This window comes from Neocloeon triangulifer, unplaced genomic scaffold (assembly GCF_031216515.1).
Source record: "Neocloeon triangulifer isolate White Clay Creek 2 clone unplaced genomic scaffold, ASM3121651v1 ptg000014l, whole genome shotgun sequence".
NCBI classification, from domain to species: domain Eukaryota; kingdom Metazoa; phylum Arthropoda; class Insecta; order Ephemeroptera; family Baetidae; genus Neocloeon; species Neocloeon triangulifer.
The window spans coordinates 3,651,418-3,665,228 of NW_026775556.1; the positions used below are offsets into that span (position 1 = coordinate 3,651,418).

Below are 13,811 nucleotides of genomic sequence, written 5' to 3' on the forward strand. Positions count from 1 at the left end.
GGGTGTCGTCATCAAATCATCTGATCATAATATATATTTTTCACGCCGTTTTTTTTATCTAGAACAGACAGGTGCTGACGGAGCGGCGGCTCGATTCCGAATGCTGGCGATTTTGTACTCAATAAGTGATGTGTGCAGCAAAGTGCCGCCTATATTCACTAATAGTAGCAGAATGCACATTGGATCGCTATGGCAACCTCCCCAAAACACCAAACGCGCGCCGCTGCTTATTTTCTGTGTGTCTCACCAACAACTCTACTGCGCCGCTCGTTCAGAAAAGTCCACCGTGTGCATTTTGCTCCCTATCGAATCTCCAAATCTGATCTCATTAATGAGTATACTGTGGAAATATCCTTTATTTTTCTACTTTTTGATTCTCTTTGATAATGTCAGTTTTTGACAAAATTTTCACGGCCAGTTATTAAATATATTATTGAAAAAAAATTTAAAACAAAATAAAATTCATTGCGAGAAGAGCAATTTTTTAAATTATTCTCTTTGATCAATGGAAAAAGAACAAAGACGATCACTGCGATTAGGTCAAGGACGCGAATCAATGGTGCTTCTGAACTTCTTGCACAACAGGAGTGGAGCAGTTGACCCTATAATCAAATATACTGGGTCAGCAGAAAAAATCAATAAACACGGCCGGTGGTTTCATTTTTTGCGGACTGGTCGCAATTAAAAAGAGATTTTGGCTCACATTTTTCTCGGAACAAATTAAAAGTAAATGGATGAAGAGTAAATTGAGACAAATTTGACATGCAAGGTGGTCACACGCGCGCGACTGAATATTTCGAGCTATTTTCAACGCGCGGTGCTGCAATTGCAAGAAGGTGTGCACGTAATACTCTGCTCAGGGTTAAACGCGAGTAAAATTACTTCTGTTGAAATTTCCACATGGAAATTTCCTGGCAAAACAAGCCGCAGTAAATGTTTCCTAATTAAGCTATATTAAACATTGTCTCCAAAAATCTAGTACTGAATACAAAGTTTTGTTAGAACAGTACTATCTCATTTAAAAAGACAAGAAAAATATTTAAAATATAAATTCTGATTATGCTGAGTTTTAAGTGTGATTCTTTTTCAATGTAAAGTGATGAAAAGGATTCAATTTCACAAACTAAAGAATTTTAATTTATTTCAGAAATAAGGAAATTGTTAATAAGTTTCATTTGTTTTTATTAATATTATTTTAACTTAAAGTCAGAAACTTAGCACTAATTCACAATTTACATCTCACAATGTTTTAAAAAGTAAAAAATGTTCAACCTTTATTTTTTACTAACTGAATATTTGTTTCAAATACAAAATTTTCTTAAAATTTGTCCTTCATTAAAAAAGTTTTTTATTTTTAGTAAATTTAATTATTTTTTTTTATATAAATGGTTTAATTTAGTTTAAATTAATAAATTTAGAATTAATAAATAGCAACTTATGGGCAGGTAAATATTGCAGATATATTTGATATTTTGGATATCTCAAAATCAAAATATAAAATTTCTAGAGCAGATTGAGTTTGTGCTTGAAAGTAACTGTGCGTTGTGCTGGTGGATATTTTAGCGAGCAGTGGATGAGTGGATGAGTGGGTGCTGCGAGAAACACCACATGACCACACTTGATTAATCGTCCTTTTCCTTCTTCGCTGCTGCGGGTCTTTTAAAACCCCACCAACAAAGGTGACATCTCCTTTGTGCGTATTATTATTAATTCGCCAAACCGCAAATGGAATGAATTATTCTGTAGAAAATCTAATAAGTCATCCAGTTGACCTTTGCTTCACAAGAAATCTAACAAAGTAGGGAAAACTCAGCTTTTAAATTAATTCTTGTTAATTTCTTGTTGTCAAGAGGCCTTTTAAGCTCAAAGTTTTGCCCAATGGTGGCACAAGAGGAAAAAATCGTATATGGAAATATAAAATGTGGCGCAAAAGAGACACCGACAAGTGAGCTGCACGGCACGTTTAGTTTTCGAGTCTGTGCCCACACTCGCCAGCACCGAGGATGGATGACCTCATCCTCCGCGGCCGTCTGTTCAACGACGCCTCCTTCTTTTTCACTTCCAGACACGATTACATTTTCCCCAACCAGCGACCTCCTTCTAACTCTCACCTGCTACAATTATCGCAACAAATAGAATATATTTAAAAGATGATAATAACCTTAATTTTACAAATAAAAATAGAACTAGTAAAAAAAATTTAGGCCTATTTTTATAACTTTTGGAGTTATTGTTTATAACTTCTTTTGTTTTGCAGAAGAAAATATTGCACATCAATTTTCGGATCTGGAAAGAGCCGTGGAGATAAATGCTGTTGAGATTCTTGAAAAACAAAGGCGTCTCGGGGCCGAGCTAGGGCGTTGTGCCCGCTCCTAAAAAGCCTCTCGCGTCTGATCAGGTGAGACCATTGTGCGCCTGATTTCCACCCGAGAACCAGTTTTGCTTTTTGTGGGCGATCAAGGCATAAATTGTCGGCGAGCGAGAGAGTTCTTGAAATTTGTGGCACTTTAATGATTCACAGTTACGCGCCGGCCAAATTTATTGCGACCCTTTTAAATTGCCCTGGCCTTTTAAAAGCAACAGGGCAAGCAATGTTTGGCTCGAATGATTTTTGCAAGTATAATTTTCTTGGTTCGCAATTTGTACAATTTTTATTATTGTGCAGAAGAGTAAAAGTGAAATGATGCATTTTGATTTTCAAACCAAATTTCACAAGATTCTAATTTTTGGAAAAAGTTGCAAAGGGTCTTTTAAACATACTGCGACTAGCAGAAATAATTTTGCGTCAGACTGGTGCAAGTGTTGAAAAAGATCCCAAAGTTATGAAACCCGCGCAGGCGATAAGTGAGGCAAGTTGCATAACCTAAGCCACCGTAGAATTGTTTGTCCACTTTTGTCGATAAAGCTACATAACGTTTTTTCTCATTTTTCAGTTTTTGAAAAATACGTTTGAAAGAAAAAATTGAAAATTATGTATTTTTCCTTCTTTTGGTGCATTTTCATAAATTTCATCAAAAACGAAATACTGGAATTATATTAATAAATACTATTAAACTTTCATTTTTTGAATTGTTAAACGGAGGACGCAGATGACTTACTAGAAACAAAATAAACATTTTTTAATTTGAAACATAAATTTAAATTTCACATAACATAATTCAATCGAATATAATAACATAATTATGTGAAGATTATTAAAAAAAAAAAAAAAAAAAAAAAAAACCACATATAAGTCTCTCTGGTGCAGAATTTTTTTCACCGAAAGAATAAAATTTTTTGCCAGTCTTTTTTGCCTTCTTGTTCTGTTTATGCTGTTTAATCCTTAACCAATTAGTTTTCTCTTTTAGTGTTTAAACTATCTAAACGTATTTGTTAATACAACGTTTTCTAGTAAGTATGTAACCATGTAACAACAAAATTTACCAAAATAAAATTTAAAGCCAATATAGCATAAGAGCAAAAAAAAATTGTGAAATTTTTGAAAGATCCGCCAATAATTTACAAAAAATACACATTTTAAGAAAAAAGATCCTGAAAATAAATTTTTTCAAAATGGAAACTTACACGAAAAACAAGAATTGATCCGCAGCTCCCTCTTCTCCAGCAGGCAACAGGTGCAGATGCCGGCAAGTTGGACAAGTGGTCGGCATGCCGGACCCGCCGCCGACCCTCTAGGCCACCATTGAATCATTCCACATCGAAATTCTGCAAAAGACTTGCTTGTAATGCAACAAGTATGTTTTGCAAGCGGCCAGTGAACTGTTTGTTTTGGTTTTTGAGGAATGCCGACAACTGACCCTGCTGCCCCCTACCCTACACCTACACCAACGCGAGGGCGTGTGAGATAGGGGAGGGGCAAAAGGGGGAGATGAAGGCAAGGAAAAAGTAAACAAGGGACTCAAGGGAGTCGGTATAAGTTCGTACGCGTAATTGTGTGCCTTCAGGAGATCAGTTTTCGGTTTTGATCTTTGATCAGAAACTTTGAGACACTTCCTGCGCTTTGACAGTTTTGATCCAGTGCAAGTATGGCCAGTATGGGGCAGCCGTGGAACGAGAACTTCAAATATTTGAGAGGTGAAAATTTTGAATACGATCAAATGATGTTTTTATCGGTATTATTTTGAAAATAGCGCAGATCAGTTAAGCAACAATTTTAAATTGCTAAAAATTGTTGTTTTTATCCCAAGCAAAGACAGAACGAAAATGTAAAACGTATGCTTAAATTAATAAATTCCAAAAAGTGTTCCTTGAAACAACTACATAATTTATCTTCTCCATACTAAATAATATAATTTTTATTTTAAATATTTCTTTACTTCCCTGAATATTTTAATTATTATTTAATTTATACATTATATTTATATCTTTCTTGAATAAAATGTTCCGATTGAAAATTTTGGCACAAAATTTCAGTGAAAAACCAAAATTATTAAATGATTACATTTTGTACTGAAGAGTGAACAGCAATAATTTAATCTTTGAGTAAAAATTTGTTCACTTATGTACCTTCCTGGGTACACAAGATATGCACAGCATAATACAAAAAAAAAAGGAATTTAAATTACGTTGGTTGGTTGTATAAGAATTTTTAATTCATCATTATTTATTAAATACTTTGCTTCTTCACATAAACTGAACAATGTATGTTTATCTTCTTTAATAAGACGCGCAATCACGATAAAAGTGAATAAACTTTTCGTTCTTGACAGTTCTTGGAAGCGCACGTGACACTCTTGTCCTATTTAACATGGGATTCTCAATAAAACGAAACCGAAAGTCGTGCCGGCGCTTGAAAGGTGTTTGTTTTGCTGAGAGAAGATCGCTACTTGAGATGCATCTAAATAAATTCATAGAGTCGTTCGTGATAAAAGAGTGCCCGAGAGACGTTTCTGCCTCATTACGTCACCCCTCGGGCCGGGTAGGGGCGACACGGGGCTCTTGCTGGAGAATTGAAACGATTCCAGCCGGCCGGAACGAAATTTGCTCACTTGGGTTTGCTTTGTTCTACGCTTAACATCTCGCTTAATTCGGTTTTTGCAGGGTGCCCAGTTCCTCCTCATGGGCAATGGATGTTGCGCGATTGCAGACTCACATCAACCAAAGGTAGGCTTCAGAATTGTTTATTACTTTAGTTTCATGAAATTTTTTGGGTTCAAAATGATTTTATAAAATTTAACTATAAAGGTTTATTTAAAACAAGTTCAGTAAATGTAAATATCAATTAAATTAATTTAAAATCTGCCACTTCAATTTGAAATTTTAAGTAAGCAAGACTTAAAAACAACAAATTTTCAAATTTTTAGATTCTGGGTCAAATGATTTCAATGTTGTTTAAAGGCAATTTGATCATTAAATTTTGATTAAAAACAGAATAATTATATTGTATACAACAAATAAAATGAGTTTTCAATTTTTTTATTTTATGAATTCATGGTTTGATTGTTGACCAAAAGACACTTGTTCAAAGTTGAAATTAATTTCAGGATTTACAATAATTAATAAAAAATTAAATTATCCACTGTTTAAAGTTTACTATTTTTAGCAAAATCTTTGATTTTTATGCATTATGTTTTTGCAAATAACATATTTTTTTATTCTTGTTGTTTATTAGTCCCATGGTTAAATCATTATTATAAACTTTTTAGATCAAAAAAATTATTTTAACTAATATTTTACTATTCAAAAATTGAAATTAACCTGGATTTTGGAAAAAAAAAATCAGAAAGTAAAATAATATAATTTTTGAAAAGTAAAATAATGTTTTGCAAAGCTGCACAATGTAATTGAAAATGTTCACATTTGCATTTAAAATTTCCAACCTAACAGAGTTAAAAATATAATAGAAAAATAACATAATTATGATAATTATAATTTCATATCAACATTCATGAACAATTATGACAGCGTAATTTTTACCAACGTGTCTGCAAAAACTGAGCCGAAATAATTTTTGCGGGGCAGAGATGGAAAAGTGCAGCGTTGCACTGCTTGGGCAAAAGCGCATGCACACTCGTTTTCTTCCCTCCACTCTGTTCGCAAATGCACTTTTCCACTCGGCGTTTGGAGAACAAAAGCGATTTGTTCACCATGTGCGCGAGACGCCGCGAGTGATTTGCCACCTCCGTCCGACCTCTGCCGAAATGAAGGGCAGTTTCAACGGCCTGTCCTGCGACACCCTGTTCGTCTTCCTGCTGATGGCCATGCACGCCATCCTGAGCAGGAAAAAGCAGGTCACGTGCAGCCTCTGTCACAGGGTAGGAAGAAAAACGCCTCATTTTATTTTTTTTCTTTTTCCCACCAAGTTAATTTTAAACTGAATGCAAATATTTATTATAAAAGGTATCAAAATTTTGAAATAATAAATTACTAATTTTGTGCTGAAAGAACTATAACTTAAAACGAGGCATTGCAATTCTCTTTGATTATAGTTTACCTGTTTCCTCCCGAGATAGCGTGGCAGTGATCAAAATTTAATTTATTCTGTCTTAGCATTGTTGATCACATGTAATTTTTGATATTAATAACCGATAATAACATCAATTTCTTAGTTTGTATTAATATGCTGAAATTTTTTCATAAAAATATGCGCATCAATTTTTGAAGTTTCAAAACTGTTAAATATAGAATTTCTATTCATGCTCTATCTGAGAAAGTGTTTTGCAATTTGAAATTGCAACCATTATATTTTTTCTCTGCAAATTCTTCTCAAAACAAAGTTGATGCAACACACAAGAGAGCGGCCCTGAGGCATCCATAACAATTTATCTCTCTTACAGAATGTTGCTAAATAAATGCCCGTTAAATTATTTATTTTATATCAACTGCTGCGGTTTAGACTTGCGCGCATCTCCTGCTTTTGTCGGCGGCGGTGGAAATTAATTAGAGAACAGGTGACGCAAAAGATAATTAACGCCTTACTAATAAATTAAGATCGCGCCTGCCCGAGGTTTATACAAAGATGAAAAGCCGTTGTTTAATGGCCAGCCCAGGAATAAAAGTCTGTGCGGTTGATGGTTAAATAAACCTGCGACTAAACATTTATCTCTTCTCAAAAGTTGCGACACTGTTTAATGAGAAGGTCGTGTTGAATTTAGTTCAAATTAATTTACTAAGTAACTCTAAATGTCTTTAATGTATAATTTTTTCCTTACACAACATTTTGAAAAAATTTACTGCGCCTTACTTCTTTGTGCTATAAAAAGACGAGACGGAAAATTAGAAATTAAAAATTTGATATCGTATTTTCTCACATTTCGTCATGGAGCCAACAGGCTTACAGAATTGGAAACCAGGCAGTCGTCAATCCGTCTACGGATGCAAAATTTTATATAATTTCAAGAACTGGATACTTTAAATGATGACACTTGTGGAAAAAATTTAATATTTTATTTAGATCCCCTACCCTAGTATTGAGGATTATATGCAAATATAATTAATTGCTCATTAGAACTTACAATTACTAGACAGCCCTGATCTCAATATAAGGAAAAGTGTAATTATCGAAGTTCATAGAAAAAGTTAATTAAAATCGGTGTTAATTGCTCATTTTATCTTTATTAGTAGAACAGTGGATACAAATAAATCAGTCATTAAAATTTTTAGCATAACCAGTTTATGATAAATTACCAAATATGAATTTTATATTCAACAGCATTTTAAGCTACGAAATAAAAATACAATTGAATTATCTTCATCAAAAGAAACCAAATCAAACGCTTTCAATTGCATCATTATTTATGGTCCCTGACGTTTTATCCCAAGTTGAAAGCGTATAAAAAGAAATCTCTCTTGTTCCATCAGCACGGTGGTGTGCAGCACCAAGCTATATTCAATTAATTGAATGTTAAATTTAATTGCATGGGACATCATTAAATAATTTCAAGATGTCCAAGCAACATAATAAATCTTCAACATTGGACCATGAGTTAATGTTCTTTTAAATGCCAATTGTTGTTAAGATTTATAAAATTGGTCATTATGGAAATTAAACGTTTTACCTGGTAAATGTTTTAAAACATTTAAAAGGAGAAATAAATCCTTATTTTATTCAACGCAATTGACTTCTTGCGAAATATGGCATGAAGTTTCTTCAATAGAGAGTTTATCAGTTGAGGTTGAGGGTTAATGTAAAAAGTTAGCGATTTACCCCCTTCCCCCTCAGAAACCACTCTATATGAACACATTAGAAATTGAGAAGAAGAAAAACGTGCTTTTGCTTTTTAACCTTCAAGGCCTATAAATTTTTAAATATGCCTGACGCCAACACTTTTCTAGAAGATGCAATTCAAAATCTAAAAAATAAATCAAATATTTTTATATTGTGTTTTAACTTTAATAATTAATTTGATTTGATAGACTTCCCAATTTACTGCAATGTTATAGTAAGGAGAAGCAAGAAGGTGATAAGAAACGCGAAATTTGTTAAATTCATTTTCTTAATTTTTGGGGAAAAATTAAATGATACGCATAAACAAAAACAAGTAAATTGAAAATAGAAACTAATTTGAATTAAAGGCATTCAGAATAGGTAAATCAGTCTCAAATAATATACCTTATTTAACATTCTACATCAATTTTAAAAATACGCCGACATTCACTAGATTCATACATATTTTCAGTTTCTTGGTCTCAAGAATTACCAAAATTACAAAATTGATGTTCCTCAAAAAAAAGGCATAAAAATCCATATACATGCAAGTATAATCTGCAAACTAGATTGAACTTTATCTAGTTGAATTATGTTCATTTAAATTAAGTTGTAAAATTATAGATTATTGTCATTGAATGCAAATTCTGTGATTTTCATTTAATTTATAAAAATGTTTTTAAAAAAATCAACTGAAAGAAATTTTGGGTTGTACACTCGAATTTTCAAAATAAAGGTTTGACTTAATCTGGAAATTTCTGGTCCCCCTCGATACAAAAAGTGGTGTTGCCAAAAAGCACGCATCTCTTGACAGCGAGCGGCGTATTTATGCAGATAGAGGCAGCACACGCGGTGAATGAGAATGATGGAGCCGAACGGGGAAGTGGCGGCGAACGCGCATCTTTCTCTCGCTCGCGGTAGGGGAACCGAGAAGAAGCTGCACGGAGGTGGGCATCTCGAAGGCCGAGGAGATGTGAAGCGGCAGACACTCACACTCACTCACGAGGAGCGTTTGTTTGTGTTGTTCGAAGAGAGAGAGAGACGCACAGAGAAGGAATCCGCGCGCGATTCAGTTCTCGGACGCGGCGTGTCCGGCAGGATGAGCAGCACCATGCAGACGTCCCTGCAGCCCGACCCCAGCAAACGGCAGCACCGCCACCTCTTCGACAAAAAACTGTCCGACGACTCGCTCCTCGCCAGTCCCACCAGAGACTCCTCCAACAAATGGCCCTCGTTCGGCGCCCAGTCCAAGTTTCCGCCGATTGCGCCCACCAGAAGAGGCACCGTCCCGGTGAGTGTCCGAAAAATACACACTTTTGTGTTTAAACATTGATAAGGCTTCCGACATGTTTTGAAAATTGTTTACACCAAGAACGACAATTTTATAAACAGATTCCAAATATTTTTATTTTCCTGTAATTTATACTTTTATTTAAACTGATTTTTTTTAAACATTTTACGAGATTGATTTCATTCTATAATGTGACGCAAATTTAATATTAATATTGCCTTCATGCGTGGAAAATTTGATAAATTACACAATATTTGTCATCTTTGATGGTCACATTGGAAGCTGAATTTCCAATTGAATATTGCTCGAAAACATTTTATTCAGTCTAGGTTGTGATTGAGGGAAAGACCTTCGACTTTTTCCATTCAGATTGCAACATTTTAATCATCAATAGTCATTATTTACAAAAATCTAGCAAATGTAAGACTTTTTAATTTTAATCAAAAAAAATATTGTAGACTCAAAAGTATTGAAAAAGTCTAGTACCGGGATCAAGCCTACAAAAATTAAAAGCTCAAAACAAAGCTTTTAATTTAGTACATTTTTAGTGACATAGTTTCTGGAATCACCAGCGCCTTTTTCTATTTACTCTGTAATGGGAAAAAAATCCTTAATTATTAGTTAAGTATTTCAGTTATTTTTACCTGAAAACAGTCTGCAAATATGGAATTAGAAATATGACATTTTTTACATGGATTTCTCTGATCATTTGAATTACTTCTCCTATTTTCAACCTAATTCATAAAAAACTAAAAATTTTCAAATTTTTTTGATTATTTTGATAATTAAAGCCAATATGGAAATGAATACTTTTCAATAATTATTATTATTCAACTCTCGAGAGCGAGACTCTCTTTCTGTCAAGGCCACACGCATCCCAAGCAGCAACAGGAAAATTTCCACGGCTGAATGAAGAGGCTTCGTTATCGCTACTTCCGTGTCTCATATTATTTCATCTTTTTTTCAATGCATCAATTCGGAATGTGAATGAAATCGAATTGGAAGTTCACTCGTCTCTCAAGCAGAGCACGAACTGATACTTTAAAGAGATTGGTGCAGGGTGACACACCGCGGTCGCCGCGCTCATCATGCCTTGTTGCCAGGGTCAAAGGTCGCGCTCCGCCAATAAAAGTAAAACGGTCCAAAGTCATTTCCTCCGCACGGTGGCCCCCGCCCAAATTGACTTTTGATGTTTTCCTCTCGCCGACGGAATATGACAAATTGCGTCTCAAGGTGATTTTTCTCTTGTCTGAGAATTGAATGGACACTTTTTTTTATCTCATTCGGTTCGGCATTTTTAATATTCAGTGCGGCCGATAATTGTGTGAGAGACACGCAGTGACGCGTGGTGAGAGGCTGAATAAATTTTCATTCATGACAACTTCCTCTTTGTTTTATATTAGCACATCTCGACACTACTTTCCTGTTTATCTCTCACAAGGCACTCTTCATTTGCTCGTTGAATGAGAAGCAACGAAATTTGAGCTTTGCCAGCAGCCAATTTTCAAGTCTGCGCGTCCGGTCTCTTTATAAAAGCCCTGTCCGAAACGGAAAACAAAAAAATCAAACTATTTTTATCAAAGTAGCCAAATTATTCAATTTATTACTTTTATTAAATTATCCATGGTTGATGTTTCCCAATATTTAATTATTTTTTTCCCCTCATTTTAAATCGCGTGATTGGCATCGTATCCACCCAAGGACAAGTATGAATTTAAAAATTTATACAAAGATTTATTCCATAATAATTATAATAAATAAGGAAAAAATAATATATCTCCGAGAATTATGAGTTCAAGTGAAAAACTTTTATTTTACTTAAAAATTTATGTTTAAATTTAATTTAAAAATTCTCAAGTAACATCACTTTTATGGTGTTTGATTAATGAAATTGGAGACAATTGTTCTTTAAAATTTATAATGACGCTGATTACTGAAGTTAATAAGGCACTATAATTCAAATATCAAATTGTTTCTTCCAATAAAACTAAGTAAGCTTGAAGCTTTTGTTAAATTTTTAGCAGCTAATTTAATTAAAACTTAATACAGTTGCAATCATGAGTGGAATTCTGCTAAAAGAGTCTCAAAATATTACAAAAAACTCTAAATTTGATATTTTTTTTCTAAGGAAAATTCCAGTTGTTTTTGCACACGTTTTGAATCGGAATGCCGCAATTAGCAAAGTTAAATTTTCAACCGAAATTTTGGGCAAATTAAAAAAGTCGAGAATACTTTTTGCTTTTCCACAAGTCCATATATGAATCAAAAGAGAACTTTTTGTTGCCTCATTATTGTTTGACTTTTTGAAGGTCATTGTGATAAATGAAGAGACCACACTAAAAGGCATCACTTTTTGTTTCTCACCCGGACTTATCGCTCCCCGAATTGGGATTTCCAAATTTCACCCAATCACACGCTCCGTTTTGGTGTTCTTTTTCTCGCCGAAATTAGCCGCAATTATGAGATGTGCAAATAATAACAATAATCTGCGCGCTGCGTTCTCAAATCGTTGCTTGCATCACGCAACGCAAATTCGGGCAGCTCTACCTCCGGGATCCCTCGGCTGGCCGACGTGCCACGTGCAAAATAAATATGTAATAACAACCGTGCTGCTATCATCAAGAAACACACACGGATACATATTATCATCATCACAACAACACTTACGCTTCACACAAAGCACACAGATTATATATCTTTGAGAAGTGAAAACTGTTTCCATCAAAAACAATCTGTCGTTAACAGGCCAACGAGAAAATGTTTTGAAACAATAAATAAGTGACAAAAATCACTGGAAAATGAGTTAAAATTATTTACAAGTAAAAAATTTTAGAAAATAATGTTCATACGCTGTGATTTTTTAAATGGGATTATTTATCTTAAATTTCATTTATAAAAGAAAATTTAGACACCAAAATGATCAATAACTGTAAGATCGTCATGAAATTTACTGAGAAAATTTCATTCTTGATTAGCCTAAACAAACCTTTTATTGACTATTAAATTTTTTATTATTAATTTAAATTTTAAAACCTTATTTTAGATTGATTTAAACCTAAATTATTCTTCTTTGATTGAGTTTGAAGATAGTAAATATGATTCTTGGAATCAGTAAACTTGATGTTATGAGGCGATTTATTACCCACTTTATTTTTAATTTGCTTATCTTTAGTGAATATCACAACTGACAGAGTGTGATCTTTGCAAAGTGCGCTGCTTTTGCGTGTTCAGACACAGTTAGCTCCACTTTCTTGTGGCATATTTATTTTATGCAACTGTTGCTGTCGCGTCCGCGTCTATTCATTTTCCGCACAAACAAGTCTCCTGCATATTATTTTTTAAATTAAAAAGATTCTGAATTTCCAAACGTTTCACCTGGGGATGAAATATATTTCGACACAGATTTACGGCCGCGGTCGTAAATCTGGAATTAAAAATTGTGGCACGTGTGTGTGGAGAGAATCGTTTTTTCTGGATGGATGGGTGCTTGCCAAAGAAATGAGCCGAGCGGCGGAGCCAAAGTGCTTTGCTGATGGCAGACAGATATACGCGAGAAATATAATAAATGTGCTCTCGCACGGCCATATTTACAGCAAGTGTACCATTCGCATAATAATCAACGTGCGCATTTCTTTCTGGCCTATAAAAGGTCGGGCCGCTGCTGCGCTAATGAGCTCCATAACGCTCCCACATTCAATATCATTTGCTCGAGAGAGAGCACAAAAGTTCAATCAGTTTTCCGTGGGCATTCGGCTGGTCCATCAATTGTCATTTAAAAGGCGAGGTTGCGAATTTAAACATCGCACTCGCCATAACCGGGCTCTGGTAATGAGCTTTAAAAGGGGCATCCATGTCTTGCTAAATGTGTGATTCATGCCTCGTTTTTCGCCCAAAGAGTTGAAGAAATTTGCCATTCTTCCATTTGCATCTTTTTTTATCTCGGGCTTATTTTTTTATTGGCAGTTTGAACAACGAGGAAGAAAATGCACAACAGAGGTCGAGCAGAATAATGTCGAAGTATAAAAAAGTGGCGGCACATAAGGTGTCTCGCTGGCCGACGGCCATTCACCTTGCTCTATCAACACGCTGCAAGGGGCAGCACAAAGAGGAAAAAACCAGTGTGTGTGTGCGAGGGACTAATAAAATGAGCCGACCTGTTTCTAGCGCCTCTTTTCAGCAGCCAATTAATATGAATGTTAAATGACTCGGTCAACATGGTGTAATAAAACGACGAGATGCTATCCACTCCAACAGAGAAAACCATGATGCAGCACAATGAACGCGTGTTTTTATTTTTATTTTTAGACCAATGCCTCGATCGAGAAGTGGAAATTAATATCAATTTGAATTTTGCAAAAAGAGTTTAAAGCTTAT

General features: G+C 34.6%; 1 protein-coding gene across 3 annotated transcripts in view; it reads left to right on the plus strand.

Annotated features, from left to right (window-relative positions):
• Positions 1-5,043: 5,043 nt before the first annotated feature.
• Positions 5,044-13,811, plus strand: part of LOC132200007 (NAD(+) hydrolase sarm1) — a 48,692-nt gene continuing 39,924 nt past the window's right edge. The window contains exon 1 of one of the 3 annotated variants that reach the window (XM_059625163.1): positions 5,044-5,103. In XM_059625163.1, coding sequence (XP_059481146.1) covers positions 5,059-5,103 — 45 coding nt within the window. In that variant the 5' untranslated portion in view covers positions 5,044-5,058. Of the gene's footprint in view, positions 5,104-6,107; positions 6,255-9,130; positions 9,438-13,811 lie in introns of those variants that run through there. The other 2 variants (XM_059625160.1, XM_059625157.1) reach the window with 2 other exon arrangements.